This window comes from Miniopterus schreibersii (assembly GCF_964146895.1).
Source record: "Miniopterus schreibersii genome assembly, chromosome: 3".
Classification (NCBI taxonomy): domain Eukaryota; kingdom Metazoa; phylum Chordata; class Mammalia; order Chiroptera; family Miniopteridae; genus Miniopterus; species Miniopterus schreibersii.
In genome coordinates this window covers 3,496,214-3,514,794 of record NC_138103.1, presented here as the reverse complement: position 1 = coordinate 3,514,794, position 18,581 = coordinate 3,496,214, and the positions used below count along the sequence as shown (strand labels likewise).

The window sequence follows — 18,581 nt, the reverse complement described above, 5'->3', positions numbered from 1 at the left end:
GTTCACTGCAGAATTATTTACAATAGCCAAGATATGGCAGCAACCTAAGTGTCCATAAGCAAGTAGACGAATGGATAAAGAGGTGGTACAGTCCTGGCCTGTGTGGCTGATTAGAGCACCAGCCCACACACCAAAGGGTCATGGGTTTGATTCCCAGTCACGGGCACATACATGGGTTGCAGGTTCAATCCCCAGCCCTGGTTGGGGTGCGTGCAGGAAGCAACCAATCGATGTGTCTCTCTCACATCGATGTTTCTTTCGCTCTCTCCCCACCTCCCTTCCACTCTCTAAAAATCAACGGAAAAAAATATCCTCGGGTGAGGACAAAAAAAAAAAAAGAGGCAGTACACATGGAATGTAATTCAGCCATAAAAAAAGAATGAAACCTTGCCATCTGCAACAACATGAATGGACCTAGAGGATACTATGGTAAGTGAAATAAGTCAGACAGAGAAAATGCCAGATAATTTCACTTATATATGGAATTTAAAAAACAAAAACAAACAAACATGCAGAACAGGAAAAGACTCATAAATATGGAGAACATTTTGATGGTTGGTAGATGAGAGAGGTGTTGGGGCGAGGGGATGGGTGAAAAAGATGAAGAGATTTACAGATATAGTTGGTAGTTACGAAATAGTCATGGGGATATAAAGTACAGCACAGGAATACAGTCAACAATATTGTAAGAACTATATATGGTGTCAGATGGGTACTAGATTTCTTGAGGTGATCACTTCATGAGTTACATAATGTCTAATCACGGCATCGTACACCTGAAACTAATATAACATTGTACAGCAACTGTAAATTTAAAATAATTTTTTTTTAAAAAAAGAAAAGACACTATAAAAAAAGTAAAAAGCCCACAGAATGGGAGAAAATACCTGCAATCATATATCTGATAAGGGTGTTGTATTCAACATATATAAAGAACTCTTAAAACTCAACAACGAAAAGATAACCCAATTTAAAATAGAGAAAGGACTTGAATAGACATTTCTCTAAAGAAGATAGATAAATGGCCAACAACCACATGAAAAGATGATCAGTATCATATATCATTCGGAAAATGCAAATAAAAACCGCAATGAGATACCGCCTCACACCCACTAGGATAGTCATAATCAAAAAACAGGAAACAAAAATGTTGGCAAGAACAGGGAGAAACTGTAACCCTCATATATTATTGGTATAAATAAAAATAATGCAGCTGCTGTGAGAATTACCATACGACCTCCATTTCCACTCCTAGGTATATACTCCAAAAGAAATGAAAACAGGTTATTAAAACATTTATACATGAATGGTCACAGCAGCACTACTTCATAATGGCCAAAAGGTAGAAACAACCCAAATGTCTATCAACGGATAAATGGACAAAATGTGGTATATACATAAAATGGAATAACATTCAGCCATAAAAGAGGAAAGAAGGACTGAAGGGCTGATACACACTGCAACATGGATGAGCCTTGAAACATAACTCTAAGTCACAAAAGGCCACATGCTATATAACTCCATGTCTAGACGAGGGAAATGTATAGAGATAGAAAGTGATTGCTTAGGACTGGGGCAGGAGGGATGGGTGGTGGGGGGACAGGGGTTCTTGAGGAGACAAAGGGGAAGCTAATGAGATAGAAGATGGGGAAATAAATTCTCAGCAAATAGAGAAAGTTAAAAGCATGCGACATGTTTGTGTCAGATTTCTTAAAACAAGTATCAAGAAAATGTTTCTACATTAAAGATTTTAGAATTTGGAAACTGAGCATCAGAACTGGTAAGCAAAATAGGAAAAAAATTTTTATAGCACTGAATAAATAAATTGAGTGTTGTCATAAGATGCCAAAGAAGTCACTTAAGGGAGAAATGTTAGGAATTAAGGAAATATCCTTGCCTAAAGCATTAAGAACTGCCCTCTTCCAGGAAAATATGTTACCAAAAATTTATACCATTATAAAAAAATGTGTTATGCGTATTTTACCACAATTTAAAAAATTATGCCATCATATAACAGACATCTAACAGGGCAGACAGTGGTTGACCCACAAACCTATTATGTGGCATTATGGAAAGAGATACTCATTTACCTCTCTGACTGAGAATTCCTTCAGGCCTGAATATTTCTGGAGTCTCAAAGGCAAAAATGCAGTCGCTTTCGTGGACTGTTTCCAGGTCGTCTGTGTCACAAAAGGAACGGTGGAACCCATCATAGTACATTTCTGTTAATACAATCTAAAAATGGGGAAAATGTCAATAGCTAGATAAGCAGGAAGCCAACATGAATGGGTCTCCTAATTCTCCATGAGCTTCCCCAGACCACCAGGACCTAACCTGTGAGGTCTCTGCCATGTCACAGGGCCCGTACTATTTGCCTTTAATAAGGGAATCTTGGAAGCACAACATTCTCTGTAACTGAAGAGCAGTATACTCTGTTCTCAGAATGTTATGGCACTAAATCCAGAGCTCCTCTGAGCTCTGGTGGAGAAGAGACCCAGGAGATCAGAGTGTATCCCCTTGTTTCACAGGGGAAGAAACTGAAGAGAAGGGAGAGTGACGTGCCTGAGGCTATTCAACTATTCGCTCTCATGGCAAGGTCAGAGTCCACATCTGACTCCAAGACTAACTCCTACATCATTAAATTTTCTTTCCAGGTTAAAAAATCTCAAATAACCATCAATATTTGTATTAGGAAAAACTGAAATCAACTCAAATGTCCAACAATAGGAACTAGTTAAATATAGTAGAGCCCTACTGGAATTATAAAGCTATTACAAAGAACGAGCTACAAATATTTGCACTAACATGGAAAAAATCTCCTAAATAAATAAGAAGCGAGGTAAAGAACAATGTGAGTTCATTTTTATAAAATAATAAATGTAGTATATGCACAGGAAAAAACAGGAATGAATCTACAGCATAATATTAAAGTTAGTAACCCCTAGTTCTAATAAGATACTTAATATGAGATACTTTCTAGGTTTTGTTTCTGAAATGGTTGAGTATTACACAGTAAAAGAAAAAAAAGATGGGTAAAAACAATGGAGACATTTAGAGACTTGGTTACATGCTCAGCAGCATTGTCTAGTGAAAGAGCGCTGGGATGGGCTGAGGAGGTTCCAGTCCCGGCCTGCCACCAACCAGCCCTGTGACTTGGAACAAGTCACATGGTTTCTCTGGGCTCCTTCAAATGAGGGGTTTGGACTGGACCCCTAAGGTTCCCTTTACTAACACAAACATAATACAGGTCTATGAGGCGAAAGGAGTTGGTGGCATAGTCCACAAAAGTCCAAGGAAAATAGTCCTGACACATTTTCTGTCTAATGATTTTAATGACCACACTGTTTTTCTGCAGGTGAACATGCAAACATAATTCACTCTCTCTAGCAGGTTCAGGTCAAAACAAACTTGTAATTATATCACTCATTCAAACTGCATGCAAAAAGAGCCAGACAGTCGGAGAGCTTTAAGGAGAAAACCGATTTGCCCTGGGCACACACCTACACCTCCCTCCGTCTCTCCCCTCACCCTGAAAGGACAAAGACGCATCAATGAGCTCTCAAGAGTATGGACAAATGCGGACACTTCATGGACGTGCCAGTCCTGGGGCTATGGAAAGGTGCGACATCTGCTTCTGAGGGCAACACCACTAGTGGCATTTGTTTTACCACAGTAACCTCCCAAATGAGGCCGTCTGCAGCCCGAGTACATAACACCTTTACTATGCAAGTATGGCAGCTTCCAGAAGCGATCTGGGGAGAAGCTACTCGGTCACTGAATCATCTTTCCTTAGTAACTCCTGAGGAGGAACCTTTTTCCAAATAAAATCATAATGGCGAACTGGGTAAAGAATGTATGCAAAAATATGTCAAGTCACAAACAGGCTAATTTGGGGCCAATTTAAATACCAAATATTTACCCAAAAAAGAAAGGGAGCTGGGCACACAACTTCCTTTCTCTTATCTAAACAAGGTAAGAGACTGGTCCAGCTTCAACCAGAGAACAAAAGAACTGAGCATCTAGGTGCAGAACTAGCCAGATGCCCGTTCTAATCACCATGATGCGAAGGGGTTTTCAAGGACCACTGCTCAGGTTCTCTAAGCCTCTGACTTCAAATACCTCGGGGACGCTCTTCCCACATAAACCTCAATAAGGATGACTTAAGGGGGTTAAGCAACTGGTCTGACACTTCTATCTAACTACACTTGGCAGAGCACTGTTAAAAAATTCCAGGAGAACAGAAAGCCACCCTTGTGTGGCTCCTTGTATAATCAGCGTTCACAGTCATACTACCTGATCAGTGGGGATCTTTGTTTCCACAGACACTGCTTCCCGAAGTCTGGCGACAGTCCCAGACAGAGGCACAGCCACGCCAATCCTCATGCAGTGAGAACACTTTCCTTGATACACTACAGTGACATAGAGAGGCCTGTACAGATCAAAGTCAGATCTTATTAGCTGCTTATTTCAACTAAAGTATAGAAGCAAGACAAACCTGACTGGAAATCAATGTAAAACTGAAGCTAACCCACACCTCTATTTAGAAGCCAAACAGAAAAACTCACTTGGGCCTAAGTAAAACTATCAAACAATCATCAGAACATCTCTGGAAAAGGTAAGCTTCAAAAAACAAAAATGTAACATATCAATACTTGGTTCTGTGCTTTGTATTTTCCTTAAAACAGTGTAACTCCTGGAAATTCTGAGAAAAGGTTCAAATAAAGCAATTAACTAAAAGTGCAATATGAGGCCTCTAGAGAATCTAGAAGGCACTCAGCAGCCTTTCCCCTCCCCCAGGCTGTGGACAGATGACCAACTGAACAGGTATACCTGTCCCACGCACCTCGCAAGCTCAGACAGACATGTGTAAATTTCTGTAAGGTTTTAACAATGCCTGTATTCAACTTATCACTAACCCCATTACTTGTCTAAATAAAGTAAGAAGACCTATTAAGAGTCTACAGAGAAAAAGGAACACAAAGGAATGTACCACCTTAATTTTACTAAATCTGCTCTTACCTTGTGTGGGGTAGAGGAATTGGCAAAGAAATGCAGAGGAAAGGGTCAAAAGTGTTGCTCTGCTTCTGACAATGAGGACATGTCAAAGAAGATCTTCAAAAACAAAAATGTAAGACACCCATAATAAGATCACCTACAATTACATAAGCAAACAACATAAAGGGAAATTTAATTGGCTCATACCTGTACTGGGCTTGAAAAAGTTCTTGTACAAAAGTGCTACAGACAGGAAAAGATGGTCCCTCAGGCATCATATCAGTCTCTGATGGTGGCTTAAAAGAAGAAAGTACAATTTTACAGACTAGAAAAAAGTACCAATTATTGACTGAAGATGACCCTGAAAGTGTCACAAATGTCCTTGACTTTTACAAGCTATGCATCAGGTTCAGATGTTTAATTAAAAGGTATCTGCTAAAGGAACCAGAACATAGCAGCCAGGACGTGGGTCACAGAACTCATCTCCTCACAGGCTATCCCACACATCCCGGTCTCTCCACCCCATCCAGGCAGTTCCTCCCCGGGACACTCCAATCCCCCTCCAACTCTCGAAGTCCCGTGCGAGCCTCTTCCAGGAAATGATGCCAACCACTGGTTCCTCCCATGCCTAAATTCCCTAGCACCTATTAGCTGCTAATTTTGGTGCCTAATCACTCTACTTCATATTTCACTTAAACTTCCATGTCCCTCCACCTACCAGTTAGTTACTGAGTACCTGCTACTACGTACAGAGAGCACTGTAGAGGGCTTTAGAGTACAAAGTGCCTGACTTTGAGTTCATCTCAACTTAGTGGGAGAGAGTCAGCCACAAGCACAGAGTCAGTCATATGACAGTACAGAGTTCAGGCACAAAAGGACCTTAAATTGAAATAACAACTTAACCAAAACTAGAAATTTAAAATTTGAGGTACTGAGAATTATCAAAAACTTTAAAAGTTGCAAGAGAAAGGCAACTCTTTATCTTAATTATTTCCATTAAGAAAATTATTTTACCCATCATAGTAAAGCTACATGCATAAAAATTAAGGATAAATAACTCCTCAGTTACGAATATTCTGGGGGGTCAGTTCCTACACTCCTAACAATAGAGACATCCATACATTTCCTGCTTGACTGTGTGTCTGTTCCAGTGATCTACAGACAATGGGTCTCACTGGACTAGAAAGCAAATGTTTGCTTTAATAACAGTTTAGTGAGATGGAACCGCTTAATTTTAGTCTAAAGCTAGTCATACAGGCAAATGTGTCCCCTCTCATTAGACTGTAACCTCCTGGGAGACAGCACCTCTGGCATCTCACACTGTCAACACAGGAGTAAGAACGGAGAAATCCTCTAAGTATCCATGAATTTTGTACTCACCCAAAGTTTACTCAATGTCACTATATTAACTAAGTGCAAACTGCAACAGCTCCTCAGGGGTTTGGGAGAATGGGCCTGGGCTCCCTGTTCCCAGCCTGCTGGGCGGGGCACCCTCACCTTCACAGGAGGTTGGCCGTTCTGCTTCACAGCATGATTGAGGTCCTCGTGAACTCGGTCCAAAAGCCACAAAAGAAACTCCTGAGCATCATGCTGGGAATTTCCCCGGTATTGCAGCGCATTCTTTGACACAATACTCTAGATAGGTACATAAATCAGCATGAATAGTTGTGAATCCTGGCTTTATGATAAACTGTTTCATAATCCCAAACAGGGGTGGATGTAATCTCTCAAGGGTATTAGAAGACTTCCCAGAAAGAGCAACATAAAAACTGGTGCTAAACCTGGCCAGCATGGCTCATTGGTTGAGCATCCACCTATGATCCAGGAGATCCCCGTTAGATTCCCGGTCAGGGCACATGCCTGGGTTGTGGACTCGATCCCCAGCAGGGGGCGTGCAGGAGGCAGGCGATCAATGATTCCCTCTCATCATTGATGCGTCTCTCTCCCTCTCCCTTCCTCTCTCTCTGAAATGAATAAAAATATTTTAAATAATAAATAAATAAAAATAAAAACAGGTGCTAAGAAAAAAAAACAGGTGCTCAATGTAAAACCCACCCTCGCCCGGCCGGGCATGGCTCAGCGGTTGAGCATTGACCCAGGATCCAGGAGATCGGGGTTCGATTCCCAGTCAGGGCACATGCCGGGGTTGCAGGCTCGATCCCCAGTTCGGGGAGTGCAGGAGGCAGCCAATCAATGACTCTCTCATCATTGGTGTTTCTGTCTCTGTCTCTCCATCTCCTTTCCTCTCTCTGAAGTCAATAAAGATGTATTTAAAAAAACAAAAAACCACCCCCAGGAGCACGCACCAAAGACTTAAATGTGCCTACCCAGGAATCCCACTTTTAGGAATATAGCTAAAGGAAACCATCAAAACAGCCAAAACATATAAGAGGATATTCATTCATCAGGCTTTTTAATAGCAAAAAACAGGTGATAACTTGAATATCTTAAAAATGGGAATTGTTACAAATACCACATCATTACTTTGTACACATGAAGCTAACAAAATGTTTTATCTCAATTATACCTCAATAAGAAAAAAGAATTGGTTACATAAGTAACATAGTATTGGATTATAAACCAAAGTATAAAATAAACAAGTCTACACCATATAAGTGATTGAGTAAATAAATGGGAGGAAGAGACAAATCTTCCTTATAAAAGAATTCCAAATAATTTATGTCACTAATGCTCCTCCAGGAGTTGGACCTGAACGCCCCACCTGGAGAACAGGCTATGACAGTGACTTGCTCTGAAAGACAAGTATGGAAGAGCGGTAGCCAGTGAAAGGTTGCCAGTGAACTGAATTAAGATCCTGGGCTCAAGAGCATGCAGCCTAAGTTCAAATCTCTGCCCTAGCCCTTATTCTGTGTGAGGTCCTGGCTACCTCTCCTCAAAGTGAAAGGGACAGTAATGATTTAGCGTGGTTAAGTGAGAACGCATGCAAAACACTTCGCACATAAACGCGGTATAAATAAGCACTGACATTTTAACTATGATTACTGGACTTGAAGTAGGATAACTGCACAAAGCAAGAGCAGTTCGGAGACAAACAAAATGAGGAGGGAAGAGATAAGGAGGGTCTAAGCTAAGGCAGCGAGGGCAGAAATGCGAGGGCAAACCTGAGGGATTTAGGAAGGGAGGCAGGGAAATCAACAGAACTCGTGAGCTGAGGAAGGAGGCGTTGGTGTCACCCAGGTGTCCTATCTGGACGATGGGCAACTGGTGGCACCTTCAACAGAGGGAGTAGCCTGGGAAAAGGGGGATGAGTGCCCTTTCGAATCCACTGCATTCTGAAGCTCTGCAGACCTCCTAGCAGAAGTATCTTGACAACAAATGAAAAATACAGATCTGGGCTCCATGGAAGAGCCTGTGCTAAGGATAAGATTTGTGAGTCAACAGATGGGTGGTAACTGAAACCATGAGAACGTCTGAAATCACCCAGACATAACCATGAGGTGGAATCAAAGGACAGATCCCAGAGGACAGCTATATTCAAGGGCCCTCAAAGGGGACCAAGAAAAGGTCATCAAAGATATGGCAAAAAAAATGGAGTCCCAAGAGTCAAGAGAAGAGAGTTATGTAGAAAGTGATCGTAGTGTTCAAAGATGAAGAATGATAAAGTAAGCCAAAGAAACAAGAGCTGTCCATTGTACCTTTCCAATTAAGATAACGACAAGAGAGATGAAAAGGGGACAGGTTTTTAATTCAATTATGAAAAAGAAGCATCACAACTTGATGGTCAATTAGATATGAATGAAACATAAAGATGATTTACAAAGATTCAAATTTAGGGCACGCACCTCGGCTGCAGGCTTGGTCCCGGGCACGGTTGGGGGTGCGTGAGGGAGGCAACCAGCTGATGTGTCTCTCACACTGATGTCTCTCCCTCCCCTCCTTCCCTCTCCCTCCCACTCGCTCTGAAAAGCAATGGAAAAATATCCTCAGATGAGGGTAGAAACAGTAATAACCCAGAGCCACTGGCGTAGACAGTGGGAGAGGGTGTGGGCTACCAAAGAAAGAGATCTCCTAGTAAAGAAAATCGACCAAGGAAAACACACAGCGCTAGCAGCACTGCTGACGCTGGGGCCGGCTCAGGAAGGGAGAGAAACAGGCGACTGGTGGCACCATCTTGAGGGACGCACCACGGTTTTCAGCATCTGACGTAGGCAGATAATGACGTCAGGAACAGAAGGAGACTGCAGAGCACTGGACATGTTGAGTCTGAGGTGCCTACAGGATCCCAAGTGAGGCTAAGTGTGGTGCTCAGGAGAGACATCTGAGCTGGAAAGTTAAATCAGCGCAGATAACCCTATCCCCAGAGCACAGAGGAAATACCCAGCCAGGCAGGATCCTGAAGAATGCTAGCACAGAAGGGACACGTCACAGAAAAGCCCAAGAAGATAAGAAGCAGCACCAGGAGAGCACGCACCACACAAGCAGAGTGAGGAGAAACCGCCATGGAGATGGAAGCCACAACGTGAACCACCGCAGGAGAGTCCACACAGGCACTGAGACAGGCCCTGGGGATGGCATGTTAGGGTGATTGTCCCTGCCTCTTCAGGGAAGCAGATCAGGGAGGGTGAGAGAAGGAAGGTCAGGTGGCTACGTGGCTGCAAGACCACTCTTCATATCCAAGTACTTAGTTATCAAAGGACGGAGACAGAATGCTACGACCACTGGGGGGACCAGCTGACACGCAGCGAGGGGCTCACATGGCGAGGGCAGGAGCTGGCGGAGTAGAGACACCTAAAGAAAGGCGATTCTTTCTTTTCCTTTTCTTTTTTATTTTAGGGGGGGAGGGGGAAGGAGAGAAACATCAATGTGAGAAACATCGACTGGCTGCCTCCTGCACATGCCCTGACCAGGGATCAAACCCACAACCTGGGTATGTGCCCTGCCCAGGAATCAAACCTGCCACCTTCTGGTGTGCGGAAGGACGCACCAACCAAATGAGCAGCACAGGCCAGGCAAGAAAGGTGATTCTTCAGTAAGGGGAGCAGGAGGGATTCGGGACAGGCAGAGGAACTGCCTTAAAAAGGAGGGGGGAGAGACAGGAGAGGAGGTAAGGATATGCAGTGGGTTCAGAGAAGTTACAGACAGGAAGGTGGGGAAGTTTGTTTTGTTTGTTTGTTTGTTTGTTTGTTGAGGAAGCAGAGACAGCTGCCAAGAGGAAGTATTGGCTACAGCAAGGATAGAAACACAGCACACAGCTGGGTACACAAACTGCCAGAAGCATGACAAGCTGGTGTTCAGGACCCTCTCATCTACTTCCAATGGGAGAGCAGGGGGGAAGTCCTCAGCATCTGCATCCTAAGAAACAAATTAGCTGAAATCAAATGCTTCATTATGTGTTAAAGCAAAATGGTATGGTCAGTGTCCATCAAATTTCAGGGTGGAGACAATACTAAGTTCTTTATCAGGCTTGCATTCAACTTGACTTATGCTTCCTGTCACTATCACTTCAACTCATCCACACTTACCCACCAATCACCGTGTTCCAGGCACTGTGCTAAAGCCGCTCAGCAAGATTTTTTCGGGGCACGCTTAAACAGGCCACGGGGACTTCCACAACCCTCTGCAACTGGGACAAAAACTGCTCTGGGCCAACCTCGCCCTAAATCACTATATCACAAACTGAAGGAAAGTTCACAGGAGACCGCACTGAATAAACACAAACACAGTCTCCTCTTTCTGCTCTTCACAATGGTGACATCTTCTGCTACAGATACCCAAGGGACTTTCCTTTAGTGCCAGGCAAAACAAGGCATAGGATAATCTAGTAACCATCCCTAGTGTGTGTTGCAGGAGAAAGAAGAGTGGGAGTCAAGCAACCACAGGGAAAATGAGTTGTTTCTGCTACAGAGCCCCTTGGCCCTCACAGACACAAGGGCCTAGCACAGGGAGCTCAAATCCAAGTGTCCCTGTATCCAAGTTCTCATGAGCCAAACTCAGCAACTATACAGACGTGGAGAGCAAGGGCTATCCTCACCGCTGTAACGCTAACTTTGGACATTAAACAAACGCGTATGTACCACAAAGACTTGGTGGCAGAGAAACTCATTGCTTGGAATATAGGCTAGGAAGAGACATATATCTTGTCTAAAGAAAACGCTGTCATAAAAGGGTTGAGAAAGGATTACTGCATTTCAAGAAATTATAAGTAAGGGTAGAAGTATGGTCAAGAACGTTAGAGCCGGGATAAAAGGGTGAAATATCAAAAGGAAAATAGGACAAGTTCAGCGAGATGAACAATGAACATAGAGCTACACAGGCAGAAAACAACGACGAGAGAAGGCCGCCAAGTATGTAACCGCGGTCGAAGCTTCCACTAGAAATGCAACAGAAACGGAGATGGATTCTGAACACCTGAGTCGTCTTCTTTCCACCTTTTACTTTGTATTTTCTCTGAGCCTTGGCAATCTTTTCTGCAAAATGGTGATATTTTTCTAAAAAGATTATTGTGGGGCTTCAAAGATATCATAAAAGCATTTCATAAATTCTAAAACTCTATTCGGCTGCTGTCATATAACGTTCAAAAGTCAAGGATAAAGAAAGGAATTACCCTAACATACTATATAATCCTGGAAAATCCAAAGAGAAAGCAAAGGGAAAAATATCTAAGGCTCTGTATCCTGACCTTTGGCTACACGTTAGAATCACTTGGGAAATTTTAAAAAATAAAACCATGTCCTGGCAGCAGAGCCAGGTCTATGGTGGGATATGATCATCACTAATCTTCTATCAAGTGTGATTCTTTTTTTTAACAATTCTAATTATAATGTGAAGCTAAGATGGAGAAAGAACATAGTTACACTGGAAAAGCTCTAAAGTTTTGCTTCTAAAAGCACCAAAACTTATGGGAGGCTCTCTGGTCCTCACTGGATTATCGTCACTTATTACAATGTATTTATTCATATCATCAGGAAATATAATCTCATATCTGCCTCCACTACTAGACAGTGATCAGGAATATTTTATTCAGTATTATTCCCATCATGCCCTCCCCAGCAAATACAATACTTGACACAAAGAGTAACAATAACAGTTAATATTTGAGTGCTTATAATGTATCAGGCATTACACTAAATGTTTATAGGTATTATTTCCTATAAAATCAATCCCTCAAAAATTTCCTGTGCTATAAGTATCACTGTTATTTCTATTTACAGATGAAAAAATATGGGCTCAGAGAAGTGAAGTAACTTGTCCAAAGTTACCATTATTCCTCAACCTCGTCTTACTGGAACAGCCTTCAAGCCATTTTCTCAATAATCCCTCTTCCACAAATGATTCCCTTCCCTTATAATACAACTAGGGATCACACAGGACTCAAGGTTCTTCATTCTGAATGTCAATTCTTGAGGCAGACATAAAAGGTGTAGGAGACTAAACTACAGTTGCACCAAGCCTGAGGCTTCTGAGAATTTATTTGCTTTTAAATAAATCCTTGTTAATCAGTGTTTGTTTTGTTGTAATTTGCATTTTTTCCCTCCCCACGACTGAAATATGGCCCAGAAACAAAAATGCAGTTTATCTTACTGAGATGTTATCTGAGGAGTAAGGAGGAATTCAGACTATGTAAGAAGATCAAGTTGCAGCTTGTGCAGATCACAGTCCTGCCTGAGTGTCCCGGCTGCGGTTGCAACAGAGAACAAATGAGAGAGACAAGGACCTGGCTTTGGAGAACTCCGCTGGCCTCTCATCAGCCAAGGGCAAGCGGAGTCAGGGCTCTGCTGGTGGGGGTGAAGTCTGCCCTGCCACAAGAGTGTCTTCTTTTGGGGCTCCTTATTATTTTCCAACACAATGTAAGATTCTCCCCAATATAGTAAAATAGTGTTTTTTGGGGGGAGGGGGTTTTTTGTCTAACAATAAACACAATCTAAAAAGCAAACACCCAGTCCTGATGTAACTAAAAGGTCGTCATACAGTAAGTATAATAATCTTCAACAGTTAAAAGTAAAAAAAAACAACCAACTAGAAACATCATCTAAGTATCTAATAAGTTATTATATATCCCTACTACGGAATGTTACAGATGCGTGAAAGTTAACTTAGAAACATGGGAAAATCAGCAGCTAATACAATGAAGTAGGAAGACGACATGAATCTACATATGAACATGATTTCAAACTCTTACAGGCCTTTCTGTCCTTTATCCCCTAAATGTACACCACAGCATTAACTGTCATCTCAGAGCAGCAGGTTGCAGGTGGTTTATCTTTCTTCTTTACATGTTTCTGTATTTTTGACATTTTCTAAAATGAACTTGTTGATAAGAATAACTAGGTGGTACTTAAGAATGATCTGATGAGAACACAGCCTGAGATTTTGGCCAGGGAACACCAATCTTATGCACAGATGGGGCTGGCATAAAGAAATATAGCTTATTTCTAGCTGAGGCTTTGGCTCCAAATCCAGGTGAAGTAGGCTGCACTCCACTGAGAATTTCTTTCTTCTCTGCTAGACAGACCTCAGGAGCCTGTATTAATCCTAAACCCAAAGCCAAAAACAAGCTCTGGATCTTATCACTGGAGGGAAAAGGCAACAACAATCAGCATCAAAGAAAAATACGGGAAAGAAAGAGGGAAAAAGAAGAGCTTATGTCTTTAGACATCCATCCATCAGGGGCTTTCTTAGACCACCGTGGCTTGCCAGGTAGTAGGTGAAAGCTCAGGCCTAGGAAAAGAACAAAACACATGAGAGTCAGCCTCCTGATCAAAAGGAGGGAAGAAGCAGGAAACATGGGCTTGGCTTAGAAACTCAGCACATGGTCCCATCAATCTATGTTCTTGAATGAGTGACTACACATCCTTGGAGGTGGAACAGGGTGGGGAAGACAAGGAGTGGAGGAGCCGTGAGGTCAGACCTTGAACTATCCCAAGGCCAAACATTCAGTATTTCTTCTATAATCAGTGTGTGCGTGCATGTGTACGTGCGTGTGAACACGGGCACGCATGCAAGGAGACAAAGTATGTATCCTCCAGATTCTGAATATGTTGGTATTTGATGATAAACAACTCTAAATGTTTTTGACCAAACAGCCAATTTTATAAAGGGATCCAAAATATTCTGGAAATGATCTTGCTTTAAAGCATATACAAATTGTGAGTTCACAGTGCCATAAACCCAGAGTACTCCCAGTAAAGTTTAGCTGGCTGGCGATGCCTTCAGGGCCCAGGCCTGTCACACCTGAGTGAGCCAGGCTGACTCCTAAGCCATACATGATGGGTCTCCAAATCAATCCTGGCCTCTGCAGGTCCTCCCAACCCTCACAAGAATCAGATCGCATAAAACAGGTGCAAGCCTCCCACTCGCTGCGGCTCTAAGCTTTGCCTAGCAAAGTATAATTTAGAACCTTCCCAGCCTCGGCCTGGTCTGGCCTGTCCCAGTCTTGACCAATCCTAGCTGGTGAGGCCTTGGTAATCTGCCTGTAGAGCGTGAAGGCTAACTGGAAGTGTATGCATACACAGACAGCAAACAAAGAGAATTCTGTGTAATCAAAATAGGGTAATTCCCTGAATTACAGAGGATTACCATCGTATAGGTGTACTTCCACTTTAAAGAAGAGATAAAGCTATCCTACCTCACTATCAACAAGGAAATGCAATTTAAAACAATAAAATGCGATTTTCCACTTGTCGACTTAAAGATGTCTATTCTGCAACAGATGGTACAGTAAACATTCTTGCACTGCTCATGCCACAATCCTTCTGTAAAATACAGTAACAATATGACTTAAAAACCTTCAAAATGGGGCCTGGTCGAAATAGCTTAGTTGGGAGAGTGTTAGACTGAGGAACCTTCAAAACAGATAACCACTGACCCAGGAATTTCCCTTCTATATATCCTAAAATATAGCCAAAAGTAATTGTAGTTTTACTGATTTTAATAACTCATATGTCATGAATAATAACCATTTTCTGCTCATAAAAAAAGATTTATATAAAAAGTATGTTCATGCGATCAGAAACCATCCAAATAGGTTACCATGCCACCATACAATGATCTGAAAAGATCTTCTGACAAAAATTTCTCATGACATCAAATGAAATGAAAGCACAAAATGTAAAACTGTACATAGAGTTTGGTCCCAATTATGTGGAAACACACAGAAAAGGGAAAAAAAGGCAAGAAATATGCCAAACAACTTCTATACATTTACAACTTTCCTCTTTCAACTTTTACATATTTTCCAAGTTTTCTACAATAATTTAGATATTATTCTTATCAAAATATATGTTGTCTTATAATGAATTTTAGCAAAAGAAACCACACACAAAAGTACATATACTTAATGCAAATCAAAGCCACAATGAGATACCACTTCACACCCACTAGGGTGGCTACAATAAAAGATAGACAAAAACAAGTGGATGTGGAGACACCGGAAACCCTCATACACAGCCAGTGGGATGTAAAATGACGCAGCCACTGCAGAAAATGGTTGGGTGGTTGCTCTAAGTTAAACACTGAGTTACCATATGACCCAGCAATTCCACTTCCAGGCAAATACACCCAAGAGGAATGACAACATATGGCCACACAAAAATCTGTGCATGAACGTTCATACAGCGGCATTATTCAGAACAGCCAAAAATGAGGAAGCAAGCCCAGTGTTCATCAACATGTGAATGGATAAACGAACTGTGGTATCTTCATATAATGGAATATTTTTCAGCCACAAAAAGGAATGAAGTATGACTCATGCTACAACATGATGAACCCTGAAAACATCATACTAAGTAGAAGAGGCCAGATGCAAAAAGGCCACATGCTGCATGATTACATGGATATGAAATGTCAAATAGGCCGATCTAGAGAGACAGAGTGGAGTAGAGGACGCCTAGGGCCGGGAGGGCTGGGAGGAATGGGGAGTGACTGCAACTGGGTGTGGGGTTTCTTTTGGGGCTAATAAAAATGCTCTAAAACTTATGGCCGAACAAGTCTGAATACACCAAAACCACTGGACTGTGCACTGTACATGGGTGCAGTATGTGGTATGTAAATTATACAATAAAGCTGGGTTTTAAAAGGATATATATTATTTTATTCATAATAAATTCAAGAACAGGCAAAATGAATCAATGGTGTTAGCAGCCAGAAGAGTGGTTACCTTTTGGGGGAGGAGAAAAAGAGGGAGCAGCTTCTGGAGGCTGGGATGTCCCATTTCTTGAGCGGGTTGACGATTATCACTTTAGGGTAATTCATCAAGTTTATGCTGACGAAGTGTGCATTGTGTCCATGCTTCATTTAAAAGGTATAAGCTCCCAGGATAAAGCAAAAAAAAAAACTAAGGAAGGACCATGAAGGAACAGGGCAGGGAGCGAGAGGAAGCATTATAAAGACTAGAAATGAGAATTCAACTATATAGCAATCCGGAACTGTTCATCAAGTCCTAAACAGCCCCACTAGCCCCAAAGAAACCACCATATTTACAGACCAAGAGCATATTCAATGATGCTCGTGACCATCTACATCACCAAGGAAACAGTAAAGTGTGTCCAGGATCCTCTCCTGGGAAAGTGAGTGTATAAATATGCTAATAAGCCATCAATCCGAAAGAAGTTCAAATTTTAAAGATCTGATGTTCAAATAAATAATTATCTGGGAAGCAACTTAGAGTCCCCCAAAAGGCCAGATTACTGGGTTATTACTGTTACTCAAAAAGATCACACAATGACATCACTATGGCACAGAATATACCATACTGAGAAGTCCCCAGGGAGTCATCTAGCACTGTAATATTGGAGACTTAAATACTACTCCTTCACAAGCAGTCTACAATTCCAGGGGTCAAAACCGAGAGCAAACATGTACCAAAGGTGAGCTACTGAACAGAGTGGCAAGGCCAGACCCAGAGAAAACTTTGAGCTGGAACACATTTCTCTTCCACATGCAATTACAGTGGCCTTTTGCAGGATCCTCCAGCTCTTCCTACCGGCATCCCTCCTTCCTGTGGCCCAGGCTTGCTCTTACAGGCTGGGTGGGGGGATTGGTGGGTGGGCTGGCTCTTTTGGCTTTCCTGCTAAAATGTTACCATCACTCAGGTGTAAAGGAACCAATGGTTACTAAACACCAGGATCTGTGAGGGTGATGTTATATGGCAATGAAAAGGAAAACAAGATACCAAGGAGAAATTTTAGGGTGAATGCACTGCTCCAGCTCCTGAGTTCCCTGCTGCTCAGCCTGAGGTCGCAGACCGGTCTGAAGGCGTGCGGGTGCCTTCTGTGCCCATTCAGCAGTCTCCTACTGAAGACTGGTCTGCAGCCCCCACTGCCCAGGCCACCGAATGGGTAGGCACAACCACTGAGTGGTCGGTCCTAAGCTGTTCTTCCACAAACTCTTAACAATGGAAATAAGGTTGACGGAAAATAAAGTTTCTAAAAGTTGGGGGGGGGGAGGGGGAAACAAGGTAACCAAGACTCAATAACCAACTCAAGACTTCAGCACTCCAGGATTCTGACTCAATTCCAAGTTCATGGGTTCACAAATTTTCCAAAGGAAAGGAGTTGTCCTGGACACTGGCTGCCCACACCCTCCTCCCAGAGCCATCGTCAGATGCTGACAGCCTGAGGCCTGATACAGAATCGGTAGTATCACCAGGAAGGGGTGGGCAGCAGTTACAACAGCCTAACACTGCCTGACATCACAACAGAGCTTCTAAGGGCCAACAGGTCCCCAACCTAAGTAACCCTTCTTCCCGCTGCATGTGAGATAAAAAGCTGCCAGTGCTCCCTCTCCTGCCGGCAGGGAAACAAGGCTACTCTCCTCTTCCCGCCCTTCCTGTCGCTATTAAGGCCCTGAAATCATTGACTAGTAGCTACTTCCCATGAGCTGTTGCTTTTAAAGGCATTGTCGCCCTGGCAAGCACTGCTCCATGGTTAGAGCCTCAGGCTGAGCACTGGAGGGTCTCCAGCTCAATTCCCAGTCAAGGGCACCTGCCTGGGTTGCAGGTCCAACCTCCACCTCTGGTCCAGGTGTGTGTGGGAGGCAACCAATCGGTGTGTGTCCGTCACATGGATGTTTCCCTCGCTTTCTCCCTCTCCCCCTCCCTGTTGCTTCCTTCCTTCCTTCCTCCCTCCCTCTCCCTCCCTCCCTCCCCCCCTTCCACTCTCTCTGAATATCAATGGAAAGAATATCCTCATTCCTCCGGTGAAGATTAAAAAAATAATTAATAAAAATAAATAAATCAATAAAGGCGTTGTCTTGTCTTTAGCTATCCTAGTTTATGATGACTTCCATGGAATCAAGGCTCTAAAATTTGGGAGCTACACCAAGCATCTGGACTGGTACAAGGGACTGTGATGTTAGGATAAGATGAAGAACATTAAGTTAATATATCTTTATAATTACATACTTGGAGAACCTCTGGTCAGAAAAGGGGTTAGTCTTCTCCAGCTGCAGAGAGCCACAGACCTTAGAAAAAGGCTGAATTTCCTTCCCTACAGTTTAAAACAGACTTTCTTCTCTCTGGCCTCGTCACTGCTCAAAGTAAAGCAACACACAAGTTACTTCCCTGTTCATTCATTTACTCATAAACACACACGGAGGACAGGACCTGTTACAACAGGAAACAGAGAATC

At 42.6% G+C, this 18,581-nt stretch overlaps 1 protein-coding gene across 1 annotated transcript in view; it reads right to left on the bottom strand.

The window, feature by feature from the left end:
• The window catches only part of USP31 (ubiquitin specific peptidase 31), a gene marked incomplete at its 5' end in the record, with an annotated part of 58,336 nt that overhangs the window by 28,013 nt on the left and 11,742 nt on the right, over nucleotides 1-18,581 (bottom strand). The window contains 5 exons of the mRNA XM_081133815.1: nucleotides 2,091-2,235; nucleotides 4,294-4,429; nucleotides 5,020-5,112; nucleotides 5,203-5,291; nucleotides 6,493-6,630. Of these exons, the coding sequence (XP_080989941.1) occupies nucleotides 2,091-2,235; nucleotides 4,294-4,429; nucleotides 5,020-5,112; nucleotides 5,203-5,291; nucleotides 6,493-6,630 (601 nt within the window). The remainder of the gene's footprint in view (nucleotides 1-2,090; nucleotides 2,236-4,293; nucleotides 4,430-5,019; nucleotides 5,113-5,202; nucleotides 5,292-6,492; nucleotides 6,631-18,581) is intronic.